We start from the raw sequence: 20912 nt of genomic DNA, 5'->3' as shown, positions 1-20912 counted from the left end.
TCTAAATAACAGAAGAAATGAAAACTATTTTATAAATGGCATAACAGAACAATAGAACTACAAAAATGGACAATAAAAATCTTAGTTTTCTGGAGGTAAAACAAGCGAATAAAACTGTAAGAACAAGTTTGAATTTTTATTATATATAAACTAAAACATTCAATCATAAATATTATAATTTATCAAAAAATACATGCCCTATTTAGTTTCAAATGCATAAATTTAGTATTTGCATTAACCCAAAACAAAAACAGGAAACGTTTATGAGAATAGCAAGCACTGACTTTAACATTGTTGATTCTATACCTTATGATAGTGCTGATAGAGTGATGGTAAGATGTGGAAGCCCCACGAAGGCGGAACAGCTGCAGCTGAGAGTGCCTGGTGTCGTTTGAGAGCACGCAGTGCCTCTTTCTGATCCCGTAAAAAAATGACAAATTCGGTTTTGTTTTCAAAATGTAAGTAATTAAACGCGTTGAAACAAAAAAAATTGAGAACAAGAAGCAGTGAAAGCGTGCTTCAATAGCAAGGCAAGCAATTTTTTGGATTTTGTGTTTAATTTATATTGTAATTGTTTATGTTTTCATGAAATATTGCATTTACCTGTTTTGTGTGACCGTAATAGTTGTAAGTCTTGAGGTACGTTCCAAGAGAGAGGATGTTGCATTGTGGACATGCCACATTGCAGGCACCTTGCATTTGCCTCAGGATGTAAATGAAGTCCTCTGCCACATAATGGTCTTCTTCAAGAAACAGTACAAGCCCTAGATTTTTCCAATTTAAAATTAACAACAATAAAAATATTAAGTATTATCAATTAATTAAATACCTGTATGGTTCCTCGTTACTTCAAGCTGATCAAAAACTCTGTTTGCCTTCCACCACCAATGATGTTTTGTTTGAGTGAATTTCGCTTCCCTGTAGTGTCCATACAAGTCTGGGTGATCAGCATTAGTGCATTTTAAAATTTGGGCACTGAAATATAAATTTAATTAATAAGACATGTAAGAATGATTTCCTCAAGAAGTTTAAAAATTCAGATGTGAAAAAATATTTACTGTTGATAGTTAATATCTCGAGGGCAATCTCCTTTAGACTGTCCAGGAAAAGTGTTGGGATGAGTCTGAATAGAGTACGGGTAGAAAACTTGCATGACCCTTGCAAAGTCCACTGACTGGACCAACTCATTTGCCTCTGGGTCGTAGTAGTCGTGAGAGAAGACGATGAGTGTAGTATCTATGTCCCTTGCTTGTGCCAAAGATACTATCAGATGCCTTAGATAAACTATTCTTGTATGTATCTGGATCATTAAAAAAACATATATAAAAGAGAAACTTGTTAAAATTTAATTACTCAAAGCATACCTGAATAACGATGATTAGAGTGTCGTTCTGTATTGGTCCAAATATATCTTCGTTGTGAACAGTTTGTGCATTATTGTATTTATAAATATTTCGTAGTATCTCTGGTATCGGTATGTTCTTATAATCCGTCTGGTTCCCGAATGTGCCATTTGCTAGGTTGCTTATATTTCTCGGTTTAGCATTTAAAAATTTATGAAGAACCTAGGAAGCGAGAAAACAAAGCATTAAACAAACTGAATGTTAATGTTATCTTTTTTTTAGGTTTTTAATGTTTATGGTTTCAACATACAAATTAAAGGGGCATCCGTCAGCTTTGTTATTTCAGCCCCAAGCACATGCGAAATATAACAACACACTTAATACGCACTCACACAAATAAATACATACACACCTATATACATTGCATTAATTCTATTTGGTAGATGAAGTACTCATTATTCCTCCATCTACCTGCAAAGAATAACAAACGAATCTAATTGGGGGTCGATGGGGTCTTTTATAAATATTCCGCCATCAACCCAACACACGTACACAGGTCGAAAACAGTGCTAAAGTAATGCTTATGTACATATAAATGTATATGCATAAAGTACGTAAAACAATTTTTTTTCTAAATATAATAAATATATCAGCCAGTGGATACATCTATTACATCATCTATCGCATTTGATGATTTATATTTGCTTTCTTTACTTAATTAATAAGTAATAATTTTAATTTTTATGAAGAATAATGACAAAACTTTTATTAGTTAGCAAAAGAAAGTTAGCATGAGGCAGAAAGAGAGGATAAGAAGAAAATAGGTGTGAAGGAGGTGAGTGAGCGAGCGAGTGAGTGAGTGAGTGAGAGTGAGAGAGAGAGAATGAGAGAGAGAGAATGAGAGAGAGAGAATGAGAGAGGAGAGAGAGTGAGAGAGGAGATAGAGTGAGTGAGGAGAGAGTGAGAGAGGAGAGAGAGAAAGAGTGAGAGAGAGGAGAGAGTGATAGAGAGGAGGGAGAGTAAGAGAGGGAGTGAGAGAGTGAGAGAGAGAGAGAGTGAGAGAGAGGAGAGTGAGAGAGAATAAAACGTAAGAAACACAGATAGATAGATTAAGTTGATGTAAAAAAACGTAAATAAATAAACTTAGGTACTGTTACAATGTCGCTATTAGGTTAATTCTTATAAGGAAGAGAAATCTTTAACCAATTTATGCATAGAAAAATAAATAACAAATGAAATAGAATAAAAATGGTCATAAATCGAATTTCTCAACTTTTTTAAATAAAAGAATTATACAGTTAAATTATTATTGCAGAAAGGAAATACCAACAAATAATTTCAGAAAAATTGAAGTAAACCTTTTTAAAATATTCTTTTGGCACGTTTCAGAATAGAGAGAAAAAACTACATATTAAAAATAATAATTTTTCATTGATCTTGTTGTGTTTTTACGTTGAGTTTTCGAATAGCACAAACAACATCAAATATATTAATAACAGATAACACAAATATTTATAATCAAATAAAATTGAATGAGGCAGCAATTAATGTCTGACAGCGATAAGGTGCATTATTAAACTTTTATTGTTTTATAAAACTCGAGTTTACTTTCGTTAAATTAATATTGATTGTAACATTTAGTTAAAGAAAGGATTTTTTATTCTAGGGTCGAGACGGTCGGCAAAAGGCCGATTGAATTCGTATCTAGGCCCTGTGTTGAGCGTTTGTCCTTTGTGACGAATCCGGCTGTGGGGGTGGAAGAGTGGAAAGTACGAACAAAGTCAGTGAAAGCGGACGGGGTGGCCGAGGGGTTAGTGTAATCTCCTGAAATAAGATTTAGGCCCGGATCCTGCCTCCATGGGTACCCGGGTCATAGGATTTATTCCGATTTCGCATGGGACCATCACATTCGGGGAAGGATTTCCTCTGGGATCTTCGATAAATTGATGTCACTTCTTCTGAAAAATGTATACAATTCAAAATTCCCCGTGCGCCGGGACTGTTAACATGAAAAACGTCTTATGTGCGATACTGGCATCTCGCCGATCTTGGTAATATTTACAAGGGGACCCACGGTCCAAAAAAACTTTCTAAACCACCTGTGATTAAACTGTGATATATTTAAGTGTGTAACCTTAGTACAGATAATTCCGGGCTGGTTACTTCTTTAAAAATAAGTTAACATTGTTATATAGTACCTAAAACTGTGATTGTTCTTTATTGCTTAAATTAGTATATTTATATTGTTTTGTAATTTTATATAGTTTTTATAATTTTAATTTTGCAATTTTATGTAATGATTGTATGATATTACTGTGCGAAAAGGAGTAACCAGCAAGGGGGAGACCTATTAGATTAGGTCAATTTAAGTAATACAGAGATTAAAAATATATACCCCTAACCTTCCTCATGCCCCTCGTTTAGAGCGAGGCATAAGGAAGGCGTTATGCTTCTATTTTCCCCCATACAAGAAAATCAGTCAGTCTAGTGGCCAAGGTCCGCCGGTATGGGGTCTCCCTCAGGTACGGCGGGGCGGTGGATGGGAATTATAAAAAAAAAAATTAAAAATAAAAAGGGGACCCACGGTTGGTGAGTTACGGATTTGTGGACCGAACTTTTTTTTGATGATTCTAAACTCCAAAATTCTTGTGAATAAGCCCTGGTTTCGCCATTTTTTTTAATGTGTGGTGACACGACACGCAAGAATGGCACAATTACACAGAAGACAAACACTTTGAGCCCTGAAGATGATCTCAATAAAGATCGAACGTTGGCACGATAAAGAAAATGTTTTTCTGAAACCTACATCACACCAGACCGCATCTCACGATTTCTAAATAAATATTTTTTTTTAAGTTGAAACTTTCCGGTTTTTGATATGTTTATTTCGTCGTTCTACTTCCTCAAATCAACTATGTGAATACATTTGCCGAGATAATGACTCTTGGGCATCGTCCAACGAAGAGACTTATTTGCCTCCTATCTATCCAGCTTTTTCACTCCTCACTATGACCTGAATGATCCCAACTTGAACTATTGAACAAGACCTAACATCCCCTCTACCAATCTCCACTTCTCAAAAGATCGCTGGATAAACAGTCGAAACTGACTTTACAAAGTAAACGACTCATTTATATAACTATTTTGAAGCATGTTTGGACATTGAATTTTAGGATTCAACAAAAAGTTCCAACCTCCCACTTATATAATCCTTACAATCAAAAATCCTTCGAACCATCGTCAATGCTCCTTTCTATGTATCCAAACTTACGATTCACAATGACCTTGGGATCCAATATATCCTTGAAGTAGTGAAAACCGCTGCAAGAAGTTTCACAAACAATTATCCAGTCACATAAACCCTCTTGTCAGAAACCTTTCATCCCGCACCCTCCCAAATAATCATCCCCGAGGACTGAGGAGTAAGTGAAAGTGATTGCTAATATATAGGAGTGACTACTAATGAATAGTTCCTTTTGTTTCTATTTTCTGTTTTTTCCCATTTTGTTTTCATTTACGCTGTAAAATTCTATATAGTTATGTCTGAACTAAACATGTTACATTGTACCTTCCATTGGACTTCTTCAACTGCTGCTTTCGCGCTTTGTTATTTTTCCTGTATTGAATCAAAACATGGGGAAATTTATCTTTTCTTCGGATTCTAAATAATAATTTTGTTTTTAAGGACTTGTTTTATGCTATAAATAGTAACTATGACAGTACGTACCTGCGGCACCATGCTGAGGATGACTGCGGAGTCGTTGACGGGCTCTGTGGAAGACTCCCTCCCCGTCAGATTGGAGACGTGGAGTTGGAGGCAGAGGAAGAACATAGCGAATATGAGAAGTAGAGTTCTCAGGCATGGGAATCTTCTCCTACCAACAACTGTCACCCTTACACGGACAACTGCTGTAACAATGTTCGCGTAGTTAAGTGTGTTGAGTCTTATTTGACAAAAAATATATATAAAAAAATAAAAAAATAAGAAAAATAAATAAATAAACGTTTTAAACTCTCAAGTTATGAGATGTAGTTGAGATCTTCGACATGATCGTTAGGTTTGTTTTATCATCCTGGTCCGCCCAATCGTAGATGTAGATGTAGACGTATTGGTCGGGGTGTAATATACTGCGTCCTTTAAGAGCTATTGTATCCCCCCTTCTTTGCCTAAAGCACACCGGTGAGTCCTATTTCATCAAGGAACTTGATTAGTAAGCCCTGTTTCAATGGTTGAATCTCTTCTATAGTCACATTGCACTCCCAAAGCACCTCCTCCTGCGGGCAAGTGTAGCACCACTGTTGGTGTTTTGGTGTCTTCTCTGCCTCTTTGCAGAATCTGCCGTCTTGGATTATTCCAATCTTCTTTAAATGTCCATTAAACTTGGGGTTTCCTGTTAGGATTCGCAGTTTTTCCTGCTTCCTTTGACACCTTCTGTATCTTCTTTCCTTCCGCAATTTGTTAGGAGATTCTTGTATTGTTTGTGTCCAATGAGTGAATTCCATTGTTCCTTCATTTTCTTTTTGTCCTTCTATCTGATGTACTCATTGATAGTGTGGGTTCCTATGCCACAGAAGGGTTCAGGTCCTGTCAGCGATGTAGCAGCTCCTTGCCTTGCAAGGGTGTCTGCTTTCTCGTTGCCTTCTACTCCGATGTGTCTTGGGACCCAGCAGAGGCTGACTTTGTTCTGCGTACCTAATAAGTTTAATTTGGTTTTGCAGTTCAACACCATCTTTGAACTAATGATATTTGAGCTTAGTGCTTTCATAGCTGCTTAGCTATATGACATGATAGCTATGTTCTTGTTTTTGTATCCTTTTGTAAAGTTGAATTGAGTATATCTCTCGATTACATGGACTTCAGCTTGGAAGATGCTGGTGTGTTTTCCCAGTGGTTCTGAGCATTTGGTTCCACGACCGAATACTCCTACCCTTGTACCTTATTGTGTTCTAGATCCATCTGTGTACCAAAAGATGGTGCCATTCTTAAAGGAGGTGTTTTCCTCTCGTTCCCATACTTTTTTGGTACTTAGGTTTATTTGAAAGTTTTGATTAAATTCAAACATCCTGTTCGTGTCGTCTCTTGGAACAATGAGTATCGGATGTTCCTACATTATTTTGTTGCTGTCTCTCCATTTTAGTTTTATTACTGTTGGCGGTTTCTCTTTAATGATACTAATAATAGTTTGTAATGTCCTGTAATGTCCTCATTATCATGTGATGCAGGGGGATTAATCCCAGTATTTTTTCAATACTAACTGTGGGACATGTTATCATTGCTCCCGTTATACAGATGCACGCAAGTCTTTGCATCTTTGCGAGCTTTTTTCTTTTTAATACTTGCTCTGTTTTATCGGCCCAGGCTACGGCCCCCAGAATTCACCATCAATGGAGAGCTCGAGATTTCGACCAAAATGACTCAAAAATCGTCGGACCAGGATTATCGTAAACGAGTAGGATAAAGCTTGTCATGGCTTTATCGTAAGTGTAGATTAAAACCGATAAAATGTCAGTTTGCATAGTTGAAATGGACACCAAATTATTGAAATACACGACTTTCGACATTCCACGAAGTTTTTTTAAAAACATACGGGTGTTTTGTCCCCTATATTTATCAACCTGGAATGCGGGCTGTTACGAGTAATTTTTAATTTCAAACAGAAATAAAAATACATGAGTTCTTAGCGAAAACAACTTCTCATGTTGGCTCGTAAAATTGAAGTAATAAGTAATGCAAATCTCATTTCTGCTAAAGCTGTATGCTTTTACGCTTTATGCACATTCTAACGTTTGTTAATTAACATTAAAAATATGGATACGCTTATAAAAAGTAGATTAAATGATAAGGAAAAAATGTATTTTGCTATTTAGCTGATGCTTAATTTTAGAAGCAATTTTACAAGTGATATGAGTTTAGGCTAGGACTAATTAGTTTATTAATTCATAAAGGCTTCGCGTAGAAGACTAGTTAATTCACCAAGCAAGAGAGACACAGCACTTCTGGGACTTCTTGACAATATAAATAACTTTTAACATTAACCGTGGCTTTATGCGGTCGTTTATCCAGCGTAAAGTCGTAAAAAGGGAAAATCTAGTTGGAATGAAGATGGGAAATCCTATATTAAGTCTCCCAAGAGAAAAAAAAGGAAAAACCGAAAGATTCTCTGCTTAGAATTAGAGACTTTACGTTAAGTTCTCCAAATATCTTGGCTTAGTAATGCGAATCACTTTGTCGCCCGAGGGAAAACTTCGTACGAGGCCTTCCTTCATTTCCCAGTAAACAATTCATTTAATCGTTATTTGTTCCACAAAGACGCGAAAACATGGGATTAGGCACAAAGTTTTCGTTTATTGTATGAAAGAAGCCATTTTGGTTTGTTCAGTTGTCTAAGTTGAATTAGTTAAACAAATATATTTTTCTCTAAAAAAACAAACAAAAATGATGGTAAACTGATGGTAACTTAAACAAATTAACATAGGCAGTTTTGCGATCGACCCTCTCACACTCAAACAGTCATACTAATTAATACATTCACTCTCAATATACACACAATGAAAACAAAACGAGAACTAGAGATTGGCCATTTCAGCCCCAAAGTATGCAGATTTTAAAGCTAGTAACACTCTCATTGACACTCATTCTTAAATACATTCTTCACACCATTCACTCAAATAGGGTTGTGGAGAATTCGATATACTTCATCAACCTTTACACATAATATATAACTAATATAATTGAGGGTGAGAGGGTCGATGGATTTCTTAATGTTTCCTCATCGGCTTTATCACACTTTCACTCTAAAGAATACTACACCCTAAATATGCATAAAAGGAAATACAAAACGAGATCCGGTGACTGACAGCAAGGTCATTAAGCCCTTAAAGCATGCAGGTTTTAAAGCTAGTAACACTCACATTGACACTCATTCTTAAATACATTCTTCACACCATTCACTCAAGTAGGGTTGTGGAGAATTCGATATACTTCATCAACCTTTACACATAATATATAACTAATATAATTGAGGGTGAGAGGGTCGATGTTGGGGGGGTTAATGTTTCCTCATCGGCTTTATCACACTTTCACTCTAAAGAATACTACACCCTAAATATGTATAAAAGGAAATACAAAACGAGATCCGGTGACTGACAGCAAGGTCATTAAGCCCTCAAAGCATGCAGGTTTTAAAGTCAGACAATCACTGTCTTACTCATTCTTAAATATATTTTTCATTTAATTAAGGTTTTTAGTTGAGATAAAAAAAGTCAGTGTCACGAGCGGGAATGTAAAATGGCAAAAAGGAGGGAAAATTCAAAAGATTTGAGAGTTGAGATGGGAAGTTAATGCCCCAGTGGATCGAGGTCACGATAGCTCAAGTGGTAGAGTAGCGGCGTATTTAGCCGAAGGTCGTGGGTTCGAATCCCGCTCGTGACACTGAATTTTTTATCTCAACTAAAAACCTTAATTAATTGAAAGATATTAATTGGTCAAGCGGACCACGAAAACTAGTGAACTTAAATATATTATTCATAAGGAGGCGGTGTTCCTCCATACCCTTTACTACTTACATAAAACAGACACGCTAATAAATACAGTCTTCCAATTTATACAAGTAAGCTGATGGAGTACTGAATATTATTTAATCACTTTATACACATCCAATAGAACTAATCTAATTGAGGATTAATGGGGTAATCAATATACTACCAGCGACCCTGTTATACATTCATACTGATAAATATATTCACTTTTTATATGCACAAAGGTAAACACAAAACAAGATGTGAATCAGTATATAGAACAAAACAGACCGTAGGCAAAAGTCAGAACTGGGGAACAAAAAAAGTCAAATTGACATAGATGGTAGCATTCTTACTCGCTCGCTATATGGAGACAACAATGATAAAGTGTGAAACATTGAATCACTTTTCTCCACATGCTGGACAAATTCGCGGGCTTTGGCGCAAAAGGAAGTGTCCGTGTCAACCTTGCTTGTCTCATCAGGTTACGATGAACTCTATTTATAACTTTATAATTTATACTTTATAACTTTTTATAACTACTATGTATAACTAATATGTGTATGTTAGAACGAAATCTAATTATATAGGGTGTCCTTTTTACATGGCCCGGCTGAATTTCTCTTGAACCAGTGACGCTATGAAGAAAAAACCAGACACTTGTATTTATTTGTTAATTTTCCGTAATAACTAGGTATAAACATTAATAGTTAAATTAAAACGTAAACACATCATTAATAACTTGTTGTTTAGACATCTAAAGTGTCTAATCCTTTTACACTCTTTAGATTAAAAATAAAGAAAATAAGTACAATTTTATCTTTTCCAGAGCCAACTTGTCGAATGAGTCAAATTAGTTTTTTAAATTATTTTCTTTGATGAAACAATAAATATGAGTAATTTTTTTAAAAAATCGTGTTTTTATGTTATAAAAAGATTTCGCTTGGGCAGATGGGCCAACAATGGACGCTCCGTTATGTAAGTCCTGGGTGTTCTGCGCTCTACCATCCACGATGGTCTAAAGCGGTTCAGGGTCGCCAGAGGTCTCGAGGTAGTCCGCGATGTACGACGGCTAAAGGCGAAAGATAGATCACTACGGAAGCGTCATTTTTTGATTGGTAGTAAGGTCAGGATGGGCTCTAAAACATTCATCAGAAGGCTTTATGAGAATGTCTGGTCTCTAGATGTCCCGTATCAGATTCTCTACTAGTGCAGAGGCATCGAGTAGAAAGGATTGCACATTCGCAAATCAGCATCTCGCTTGGACACTTGAACAATGGAGAGATGTCCTCTTCACAGATGAGTGCCGGTCGGTTTGCGGCAATCAGATGACCGTGTGAGGAGAGACTGGAGAGCACTTTTTGCTTCATGTTATTTGAAATACAATCAGTTATGGTGTGGGGTGACATCAATGTCCATATCCGTATCGAACTTATTTATCATTCAGAATGGATCTCTGACTGCACTAAGGTACAATGAAGAAGTTATTCTTGAAGCTGTAATCGCATTCGTAACATTGGGGACAACTTCGTGTTAATGCATGAAAATTGACCCCATGCAGCTCGAGTTGTCACCCATTACTTGGAGGACGTTGGGATTACCACAATGAATTGGCCAGCACTCTTCTGATATGTATCCCATAGAACCCTCATGAGACATGACAAGAGATGGTATAGGCATCGTTCCTAGCCTCCAACAAGCGTTGATCAGCTTCAAACCGCTCTTGTTGAAGAACGGGATGATATTTTTCTAACCCTCATAGTCTAAAGATCTGAAAGATTTAAATTATTAGGGCTTTTGAAATTTAAAACGTAAATTAAGCTTAGGTCGCTTAGGACATTGTAAAAATTTGAGCACTTAAGGTTGTAGCCTCACCATAAAAATTATAAGGCACTTCCTGTATGGGTAGAAATATAATGTTTGGTACAAGGAAGGTTTTATATTGTAAAAAAGGTAATCAAAAAATTAAAACCTTTCTAGTGTTAAAACGTTTCTTGTACGAAGGATCTATCTGGGCTTATAAACTTCTAGAAGGCTTAAAAAAGGGCTTTAATTTTAAGAAAATTTCAAAACAAATTAAACAATGGCTCTTCAAGCAACCGAAGTTTCATACCGAATAATAAAATTAGGCACAACTCCCTATTTAATTTAGCTAAGCTCTATTGATCCCCCAAGTTTTACGTTCATTCTTTAATAAAATTGAGGCAGGTAGCCCTAAAATAGGAATTTCTCTAGGGTAACTATTAGAGCCAACTTATTTATTACTTATTATTCTATTGTTGTTGATTTAAGAAAATAGTAATTTTATTATTTCATTTTTAGTTTAAACATGTTTTTATCTCTTTTCATCTTGATGTATACAAACATCTGTTTGTCTCCTGTATAGAATAAGTAAAGTTTTTGCAAAAAAAATGCCATTTTCGCAAAATTAGTGCCGGTTTAGGGGACGGGGGGCGAGTAGTCTCATCATCACAATTATATGGCACTTCTCGTATAAGTATCTATCTATATTGTGTCCGACCTCACTTCACTCCTACTTTTATGAGCAACAATGTTCTCTTATTTTTATTGCTTAACACTTCGCCAGTTTCTGAATGAGTAGTGAGGAGTAGGGACTTTTTTTCCTTTGAGTTCTCTACCTTCCCTTCACCCACCTCTTCTGTCTGAGCACACATGATCTTATTGTTTTAAGTATATGCATAAACTGGCATATAGAAATCACTACTTTGATGCGAAGGCGTTTTTGGGAGAGAGTCTGAAAATTGTATTTTTTCTCTTGAGTTCACTCTGGTTATGCACTAAAAAGACTTGGCCACAGTGTAAATATCATCATTGATAAGCTAATTTTTTTTGGAGAGGTTCGGAACTTGGCCTTTTTTCACGGTAAGGTTATTAGGATTTGGTTTATATTAAATTAAGTATGCTGTATTTAACGTAGCAATAAAAATACATATTGGTTGAAACAAAATACGTGTGTCCGGTTTTTTTCTCTCTGACTGTAGAAATAATAAAGTAATTTTGCATATAGTGGTTTTGCGGTAGTAAATTTAATTTTTAGAATCCACAACTGAAAATGGAGAAATGGTGAAACACGACTGAAAGAAGGTCATGCTCGAAAACGTACAAATTACAGATTCATTATCCATCAGATCTCACTAGAAGTTTAGAATAGTTGAAGTAAAAATAAACAAAAATACCAAAAATAAAATAAACATGCAAGGATGACAAGTCAGAAAGGAAATTGCTCATGATGAGCAGTTAAATTGAAAATCATGCAACAGATATCTTTTATGCTCGTTCATGTCTCCATTGTGATAAGTTAGGAAAAAATCTAGGCCAGAAGGACCTGTCGTGTCTATTATTATTAGTAAGAAAGAAAATTTAAATCAAATCCAGGCTTACGCTGTCTGCTTCTTCTGAATTGCTCCAGGTTATCTTCCAAATAAAAGACTCCGGTCATAATTTTTTTACATTTGCTGCCTCGGAGGAGCACAAACGTTCATAAAAGAGCACATTCTCTTCTTTAAAATTGGGACTTTTTGTTTTTAAAACGTTTCCAACTCACCACGCATCACTTCAAGAGGCCGAGTCTGAAGCCTAAAACAGAAAACGCTTACATTAGAGATCATCATCAGTTTTCGTTTGTATTCAACACAGTCTTTTTAATTTAATATTTTTGTCTTATCTGATTTCCGGTGGAAGTAAGGGTGAGGAAGCATTTCTCAGGAGCACAGGTGTAACAAATTTTGCAGCGTCAGCAAGGAATGGGCAAAGGACCGTGATATTTTTTACGTGAAGATTCTCCGTTGTAAATGTTTAAAGTAAGTTAATTTGTTCACAATGATCGCATCCAAACTGTACTATCATAGACTAAAATAATTTTCCGTCACAAATTTTTTGATTAAATTAATAAGAAAGTATGACAACGTCCTTTTTATCTTTATGTCTTAAATGTCTTTATGTGTATGTTTAATTTAAACTAGAACCTGTCAAACGGTTTGTTTTGAATATGCTAATATAAAAAAGGTAAGTCAAACCTAATTCTTTAAATGGGAAACAAAACCAACCATCAAATTCTTATCTCAAATATTCCCTGCTTTATTTTTAATTAAAGTTTCAAGTTGGCCGTCATTGCTGAGCATTTTTGTCTTCCAGGGAAACCTTAAACTTGGCATCTCTGGCACGTCCGCTTATATCCAAGACCCTTAGATTATCTTCATGATGCAGAAAATACAATTTAATTTGTTGTTTAGTTTTGCCAACAGGAAAGTTAACCAAAACATTGTTTAATATTTGTGTACTTTTGAAAGAAAAAATGTTCATTGGTCCCAAAGGTTATTATTTTAACATACCTTGGAAGGATTCAGTGAAGATGGATGCTTATCCAGCGACCCCATCCTCACAAGTTCTGAAACAAAAAAAAGTTGTTTTTACAATACAAGTCGATTAAAGTAATAAATAAAAATAGAGATATCGAAATGCTATATATCAAAGTATTTCCTTACTTTAGAAAACAATAATTATTGTCTTGGGAGCAGATGGCTCGGGGTGGGAAAAGGTCTGTAAATTCTCAAAGTTCCCCCCCCCTTGGAAAACTCTATTCGAGAAGATTTTGAAACGGGGCAATAAAAACAATTTTCAACCGTCTGCTTCCAATCGCAAACTTGCCATGTTATACTGCCAATAATCTATACGACTACCCTTCTCCCAACTCTCAAGACGTTCCGGCAACAAATCAAAATTCTTAACAAAGCATCTTTAACGCGGGATTCTTTGCCCGAAGTTCCTTTTATAGATCAAAAGCAGGGGTGGAAAACTGTCTTTAGACCCGCTTCGGCAAAGTTACTTCGGGGCTTTACAACTTCGACAACGGCTGAAAGAACTCATCCATCATCCCCAGTTCGACCGATACACTTCACCTTGGAAACAATTTTACATAAAAATGATCTTTTCCGAAAAGGCCAATTCTAATAATTGCAAATGAATATCACTAATTATGTTAATTATTATTTTAGGCTTACTGATCAGATTTGAAACGAAGAAAATACACATTGTATCCTTCATACTTATGAACAACCAAACTATATTTTCTCAGGACAGACAGATAGAAAAAAAAACAGTAATCACATACGGCATATAAGCACATATTTAGATTTGGTAATTATCCTCTTTTTTGAATTTAGCGACCGTTGAATAACTAAATCCGCTACCGTCGAGTTGGTGAAAAGTGAAAAAGTTTGTATGTTTCAACGGCCGTTTATTTTATCAATTAGGGTGGAACCGCAACAAACGCTCTGGTGTTGCTTAGGATTAAATTTTACGTACCGTGGAACTAGAGAGCTAGCCGCAAATGGGATTAAATCAGAATCCCCCGGTAGATAATAAGTGGTGTGACATGATTTTGTTATATCTTTAACTCTAACTTAATTTAATCAAATTATTTAAACATTGGTCAAAAACTGTTTCGTGTCTATCAATCATTATATTGCTCATTAATAAATTTATTCATATAATTACTTCACTATAGACCTAATTGCATCAGAAATGCATGCTATAAATTGGAATTTATAAAGAGCCAACGAATCACACAATACCATCATATGAGACACATCAAGTCATATTTCGTAAATATCCAAAACAACCTATAAAAATATTCAAGTTTTAACCTTGTGGGTTGTGTATATTTTGTTTTTTATGATTAATAATGAATAAAAATTACATCATAATTAATAGCGGAGGGGAGTGAGGGGGAGAGTGAGTGAGAGAGAAAGAGAGAGAGTGAGTGAGAGAGAAAGAGAGAGAGTGAGTGAGTGAGAGAGAGAAAGAGAGAGTGAGTGAGTGAGTGAGTGAGAGAGAGAGAGAGGGAGAGAGAGAGAGAGNGAGAGTGGGAGAGAGTGGGCACCTGAGTGGGCAAATTCTACTCGTAAAATAACCGCGTTAAGAATTGATTCCATCCACACATTTTGACTATTTATTATTTATGTTAATATTATCATAATAATTAATTATTTTATACGTAAAATATTCACGGTGAACAATTGCAAACAGCAAATCATTAGAAATTGTGTTCTAAACTAGGTACTAAAAAATGTTGAAAGGCGGTAACAAAATCAATTTTATGGTGGTTAAAGATAATGATTTTCCACGGTTACAGAGTCATAAAGTTGATAACAGTAAAATCAATCGGGGTATTTTTATCCTTATATAACCGACGAAAGAGCTACAGAATAAAACTCAAAACCTGGGCAAAACATTTGATTATACGCAACGCAGCGAAGAAATCATTTCAAAATTTTTTTGTGTCAAATTAGCGGTGTGAAATGTATATGCCAGTATGTACGAGGGGTTTTCCGTTTTTTGTTTCTAAAGCACACAACATAACACTTAATTCGCGAAGAGAACTTTATATTAACTTTAAACTTTCAGGCTGTATTAGTAGAAGGGATCTGAATACCAATGATTCCGTATACTTCAGCCCTGGACTTTTAAAAGGTACATTGAGGTTAGTTACAGCCAACAACACGTTTTATTTTTTACCGGTAGAAATATATTTCCTTCATTACACTGAGTTACCCAAGCTGAAAGTATTTAAAGGTTAAAATGGAAGCACTGTAGAATAACCAAAAAGACATAGCAAAAAATAGCGGTACATGGCAAAGTAACAATGCATGCTGATATATTAAAGCTTAACACCTAGAATGGCTACAGTCAAAGAAACCATTGCAAGAAAAACACTACAGAGGTTAGATAAAGCTACCTAGAACCTGGGGCGATATACTATGATATAACAACTTTAATCGATTATATCTATCCTCTAGCTATCTATTATTATTAACAGCAGAATAGGTATATCGTCAAGAAAATATAAGTCACAAAAACATATATACAAATCTAACCGACGTAAGTACATGTTTTAAACAACACAATAATAATAAGCCTTTATTTATTAAATTTGATAAATGAATTTTCAAATCAATTTGGTTTCGAATCTGACGACGAGTTAGGTAGGTGGAATCGGTGTATCTTCAAGGAAATATAGGCTACAAAAACATATATACAAATCTGACCGACATAAGTACATGTTTTTAGCAAGATAACAATAATAAGCCTTTATTTATGAAATTTGATAAATAAATTAACAAATCAATTTGGTTTTAAATCAAAGAACATGTTAGGTTAGTAGGTTAAGTTAGGTAGGAATAGTTTTTGAGACGGTTAGGTTAGGTACGATTAGGATTTGAAACAGGTGAGGTTATTAATAATTTTTATTTATTTCAATTAAGTTTTTCCGTGAAGCGAAAATATGCGATGCGATAGGATGAGTTATTATCTAGAGATGATTCATATTAATTAATGTCAGTTTGCTGCGTTTCATTGCGACACGTTACGTTCAAACGCATGAGAACAAGAGAAGAATAATAGAAAATCAATCGACCTTAACACAAAAATTAGAAATGTCTAGCTCCACATTTTAAAATGAAGTTCAGATCGGGTTTCTAAACTCGAATATTCAATATTCGTCCATAATTGAAAGGAGATGACAATTATTTCTCTCGAGAGTGGAAATAGCAGCGCCATCCCTCTCGTTTTATAATTGACTCCACTTCCCAACTGGAGCGGTGGAAGAACGAGAGGTTCTAGAATTTAACAACTTGGCCCTTAGGCTGTGGCAATTATAATTCAAATAGTAATTATCTCCTTCAAGCTCTGAGATGAACCTGACTTTCTGTATCTTCTTGGTCATCAACTTCTTATTTCTTTTTCCCCTCTCCGTCTTTTAACAATATAATGGAAAAAAGCCTTTTCGGCAAAAAAGAGAAAAAATATCTACTAATTAAAAAAAATAAATTAAAAAATAAATAAATAAATCGACAGGTTTAAAGCTCGTTTTAATGTTTATTAATACGCGAGTCATTTAGAACTCGGGGGAGGGGGAACGAGAAGTATGATAAAATCATGTTTCTTTGATCCTCTAAGTCTGTCGTGTTACAAAATGTACTATCGAGGAGAGAAAGCTAACAAAAATATTTACAACGGTTAATGAATGTGTAATTTATATTCACAAAATATTTATTTTAGGTTAAGAAAGAATCTCTTTTTTCCTAGGGCGTAGAAATTTTAAAGCATTTTTAATACACAAATTAATGTTTGTCAAAAGATAAAATATCTTTTGACAAACATTAATTACACCTGTTAAGTACAAATTTCATTATATTTCTGAATTTACATAGTTACATAGTTCCCATTGTGGAAAAATTCACTTCCTACCCATCAACGTATTATGGAGTTCCACAAAATCAGGACACTATCAAAAAATTATATGAATATGGTTTGATAACAGAGCATTTAATTTCTAGTAGCTGTTCTAATATTAATCAGTTTTTGTAAGTAGTACAAGATCTAATTATGGTTTTTCATTTCTGAGAAATTTAACTTGTTTTCTTTATATTAGAACAGTTTTGTTTGTATACGAGAATAATAATAATAAGAACCTTTATTTTCAACATAAAATAAATTTTTTAACAAAATGTGTTATTAGTCATAGAATTAAAAGGAAATTTCAGGTCAAAACCATGACTTGTACTACCTAACAAATTGTATAATAGTAATAAGAAGTATAAATAAATGTATACGAGAAGAGTTAATACCAAGTGATAGTTTATATTAATTAATATCCAGTTAATATAACATTTGGAACATCAAATTTTGTAAAAATTAAATTATGTCTTTCTATTTGCGACAAAACTCAAGGTTTTATTAATATTAATCTAGTAATAATTTATATTCATTAATAATAAATGATCATTTTGAACATCAGCTCTTGTAATGTCAGTGGCGTTAATTAAGCATGTATATTTGTGTCAAACACTTGTTTTTTTTTTTTTAAATGTTTTGATAATGAAAAAAGTTTTTTAGTGACAATTTTGATTAATTAGTAATTACTTAATTTGTAATAGATTATATTTAGTGGTCTGAATTACTTCTGACAATTAATTATCTTTTTATGTAAGATTTAACCCACGACCTTCGGCTAACTTTTATTTCAACCAAAACCTTACATAAAAACATTAATTAATTGAAAGAATTAATTTGTGATTTTGATCATCCGTTTTAGTAATATTAGCAGAGTTAATTAAGCATTTATATCTACGAAAAACCTGAACTGTTTTGTTGCAAATACAAAGTTGGGTTTGATAATGAAAAAAAGTTGTTATTTATTGATAATTTTAATTAATTAATAATAAATTAATTTCTTATTTTGAACATCAGCTTGTATGTTGTTGGCAGAGTTAATTACGCATGTGAATTTATGACAAACTTCATCTGTTTAAAAAAATTCTAAGTTGGGCTTGATCGGCAGAACTTAATTATGCCTGCGTTGAATTTGGTGGTATTTCATCAAATGCCGGTTTAATTGGTTTCCGCGGTTTTCCCTTTTTAAGCCAGAAGTACCGAAATAATGACAGACATACTGCATAGAGACTTTGGAAACGATTTTAACCCGAGTGACAACTCCAATAGCCCACCTCTAAAATCATTTCAAACACATAATGGTGTGAAAGTAACCACGGTCAATGGAAACCGAACGTTTATTGCATATTAGAAAAAATTAACAAAAAGGCATTATTAAAAAAGATGGTGCCAAATTGTATCAACGACCTTATTATGAACTACATATATTCCTCGTCCCACTGTTATTTTGCACATTAGAAGGGGCTGGAATCGTTTTTCTCCATCAGGAACACAGCATTGTTCTGGCGCCGCCTCAAATGTCAGGTGCAGATCATTTATTTGGCATCAGCTTTTGTTTTCTCCGAGTCCGTGGCCCAAATTAAATTGTCCGACGGTCGCAAAACGGGCGGTTTCTTTGGAAAAGCTCCCAAAGATATTAAAACATACGCAAAAACGAAACTTCGCATCAACTAAAAACAAATTGTACGCTAGATAGATCTAATGGACTAACGAAAAAATTTCATTTTAAGTCGACAATTTATGGTTTGAATATTTTCATTTTTTTTGTACATATTATTACACCAATAGTCGTTTTTAAATATAAAATATCTTTGCTGGCAAAAAGATAAATAATAAAATTACTGAAATACTGTACTCTAGCTCTGTGATAGTAGCTACTACTAAAACACTAATACTATAACTACTTACTACGATTCTCCACGACTGTTACTACTACCATTGCTTACTTTTGCCTCCATCAACCGCCATTACCTTCTAGTAATACACAACTGGGCTTCAGCACGGAAGAGAGTGTCTGGGTCCCCTGTTCCGATTCTTCGAGAAAACAGATGTTTTTATTGTATCTAATGATGTTATCGTTATATACTCTAGTGTGTATTGAGAGGGAATGCATTTATTAGCGTGAATGTGGTATTTGGAATGGTCGATGGCGGAATATTGAGTTCTCCACCACCCTAACTAAGGGGAATCGTACGTATTTAAGAGTGAGTGAGATTGTGAATGGAATGTGGTATTTGGAATGGTCGATGGCGGAATATTGAGTTCTCCACCACCCTAACTAAGGGGAATCGTACGTATTTAAGAGTGAGTGAGATTGTGAATGGGTTTGGTTTTAGGAATTGATTGCGTTGAGTGCTGAAATGAACTAGCTGTTGACAGCACCCCCCTCCTGGAGACCATCCTCGTTGGCTGGACGGACATGAGGTCTGTCCCCGGACTGCCAACACCCGGGGTGGGTGCCGTCAATTTACTGTAAACAGCAAAAGCTGGAAATACCTATCAGAAGCCAATAGGCTCAACTCAGCCATGTTTTTGTGTATGGACGTACATGTGCGGATGTGGGCCTAAACAAAACCACATCTAAATCCAAATAAGTAAAAAAAAATTTTGATGATAATGAATATGGATACTTGGTAAAGCCCAAGCACTGCTCCCTTCTGGCTTATTGGACTTTTCTAGGTCCTTAGTTAAGTGGAATGGACTCGATCCTTCTCCTAGGATGTACTAATTCATTGACTGTAGTTGCTACAAGATCTCTGGGTTTCCTTTGTATCCCAGGATATGTCTTAATTGAACATTTGCTTCCCATTCAAAGTTGATGTCTTCCTCCTCATTGCATAACGTACAAATGGGTTTATCATTGAAGATACCAATATTATATCGATGTTTTTTCAGATGCCAGTGGCTGGTATATAGTCCTTTCACTCCTCCGAGTTTAGCCGTCTCTAACTGTAGCAGATAGTATGCCAATCTTGGAGAGGGTTGTTTTAACATAAACTTACTGTACCTAGACCTTAGAGTTTATCCACTTTGTCTTTTTTGGATTCATTCTGTGATGGAGAATACTACGTTTTTGTTATACCGAGAATAGATAGATTCAGGGCCTATTGTTTTACAGATCCTCCTCTAGCCTGTGATAAACAACACCTATCCTAAACAAACTAAATAATGCTTATTTCTACAACTACACCCTCAGTACTTTTTGTTTGTTTTATTGTTACTATCATATCACGAATTATGACTACTATGGCACTACAATAAGCCTTAATAGTAACTTGCTATGCAACTAGTTCTAATGTTACAAGAAATCTTTTTCTAATACTGCTTAAGTGTTTCATTGGATAAGATTACTGAAAACCCTGAAGAACCTATCAATACTAAAAAAGCTGTACTACTAAAAATAGTGTTCATACTCATAATACAGTACTACATCACTTTTTTTGAACTTAGGTTATAGAAAAAAACAACAACCTACCACTTTCCAAGCTACTAATACAACTGCTACTAACAATAATGTTATATTTTTACTTCTCTGACTGCAAAACTAGAATCAATCTATTGCACTACTGGTATTGATTTAGTTTCTCACAAGAGTCGTCTGTTTTAATTTATTAAAGGGAAAGGATGTTCCTGAATCTTCGTCTCCGGCTCTCTTTCCCCTGGCCACCAGTCCCAAAACTAAACCGAGTTTCAATTAAAAATAATTTGCATCCCGGTCAACCATTTGGCATAGGCAGGTTTGACAACAACTGGTGCAACAGGATGAAATATGCCAAGCATGCCGGGTATTGCCGGATT

General features: G+C 34.9%; 1 protein-coding gene across 7 annotated transcripts in view; it reads right to left on the bottom strand.

Annotated features, from left to right (window-relative positions):
* Positions 1-20912, bottom strand: part of LOC106666176 (alpha-1,6-mannosyl-glycoprotein 2-beta-N-acetylglucosaminyltransferase) — a 188971-nt gene that overhangs the window by 1343 nt on the left and 166716 nt on the right. For 3 of the 7 annotated variants that reach the window (XM_014393166.2, XM_014393167.2, XM_014393168.2), the window contains 8 exons: positions 13214-13269; positions 12264-12458; positions 5071-5252; positions 1365-1565; positions 1059-1300; positions 830-975; positions 604-764; positions 307-414 (listed from right to left, as the gene is read on the bottom strand). In XM_014393166.2, the coding sequence (XP_014248652.1) occupies positions 307-414; positions 604-764; positions 830-975; positions 1059-1300; positions 1365-1565; positions 5071-5252; positions 12264-12321 (1098 nt within the window). In that variant the 5' untranslated portion in view covers positions 12322-12458; positions 13214-13269. The remainder of the gene's footprint in view (positions 1-306; positions 415-603; positions 765-829; positions 976-1058; positions 1301-1364; positions 1566-5070; positions 5253-12263; positions 12459-13213; positions 13270-20912) is intronic. The other 4 variants (XM_014393169.2, XM_014393170.2, XM_014393171.2 and 1 more) reach the window with 4 other exon arrangements.

The sequence above is a fragment of the Cimex lectularius genome, unplaced genomic scaffold (genome assembly GCF_000648675.2).
Source record: "Cimex lectularius strain Harlan isolate CLEC.00 unplaced genomic scaffold, Clec_2.1 scaffold165, whole genome shotgun sequence".
NCBI lineage: Eukaryota > Metazoa > Arthropoda > Insecta > Hemiptera > Cimicidae > Cimex > Cimex lectularius.
The sequence above is the reverse complement of the archived record's forward strand: the minus strand, read 5'-3'. Positions and strand labels throughout refer to the sequence as shown.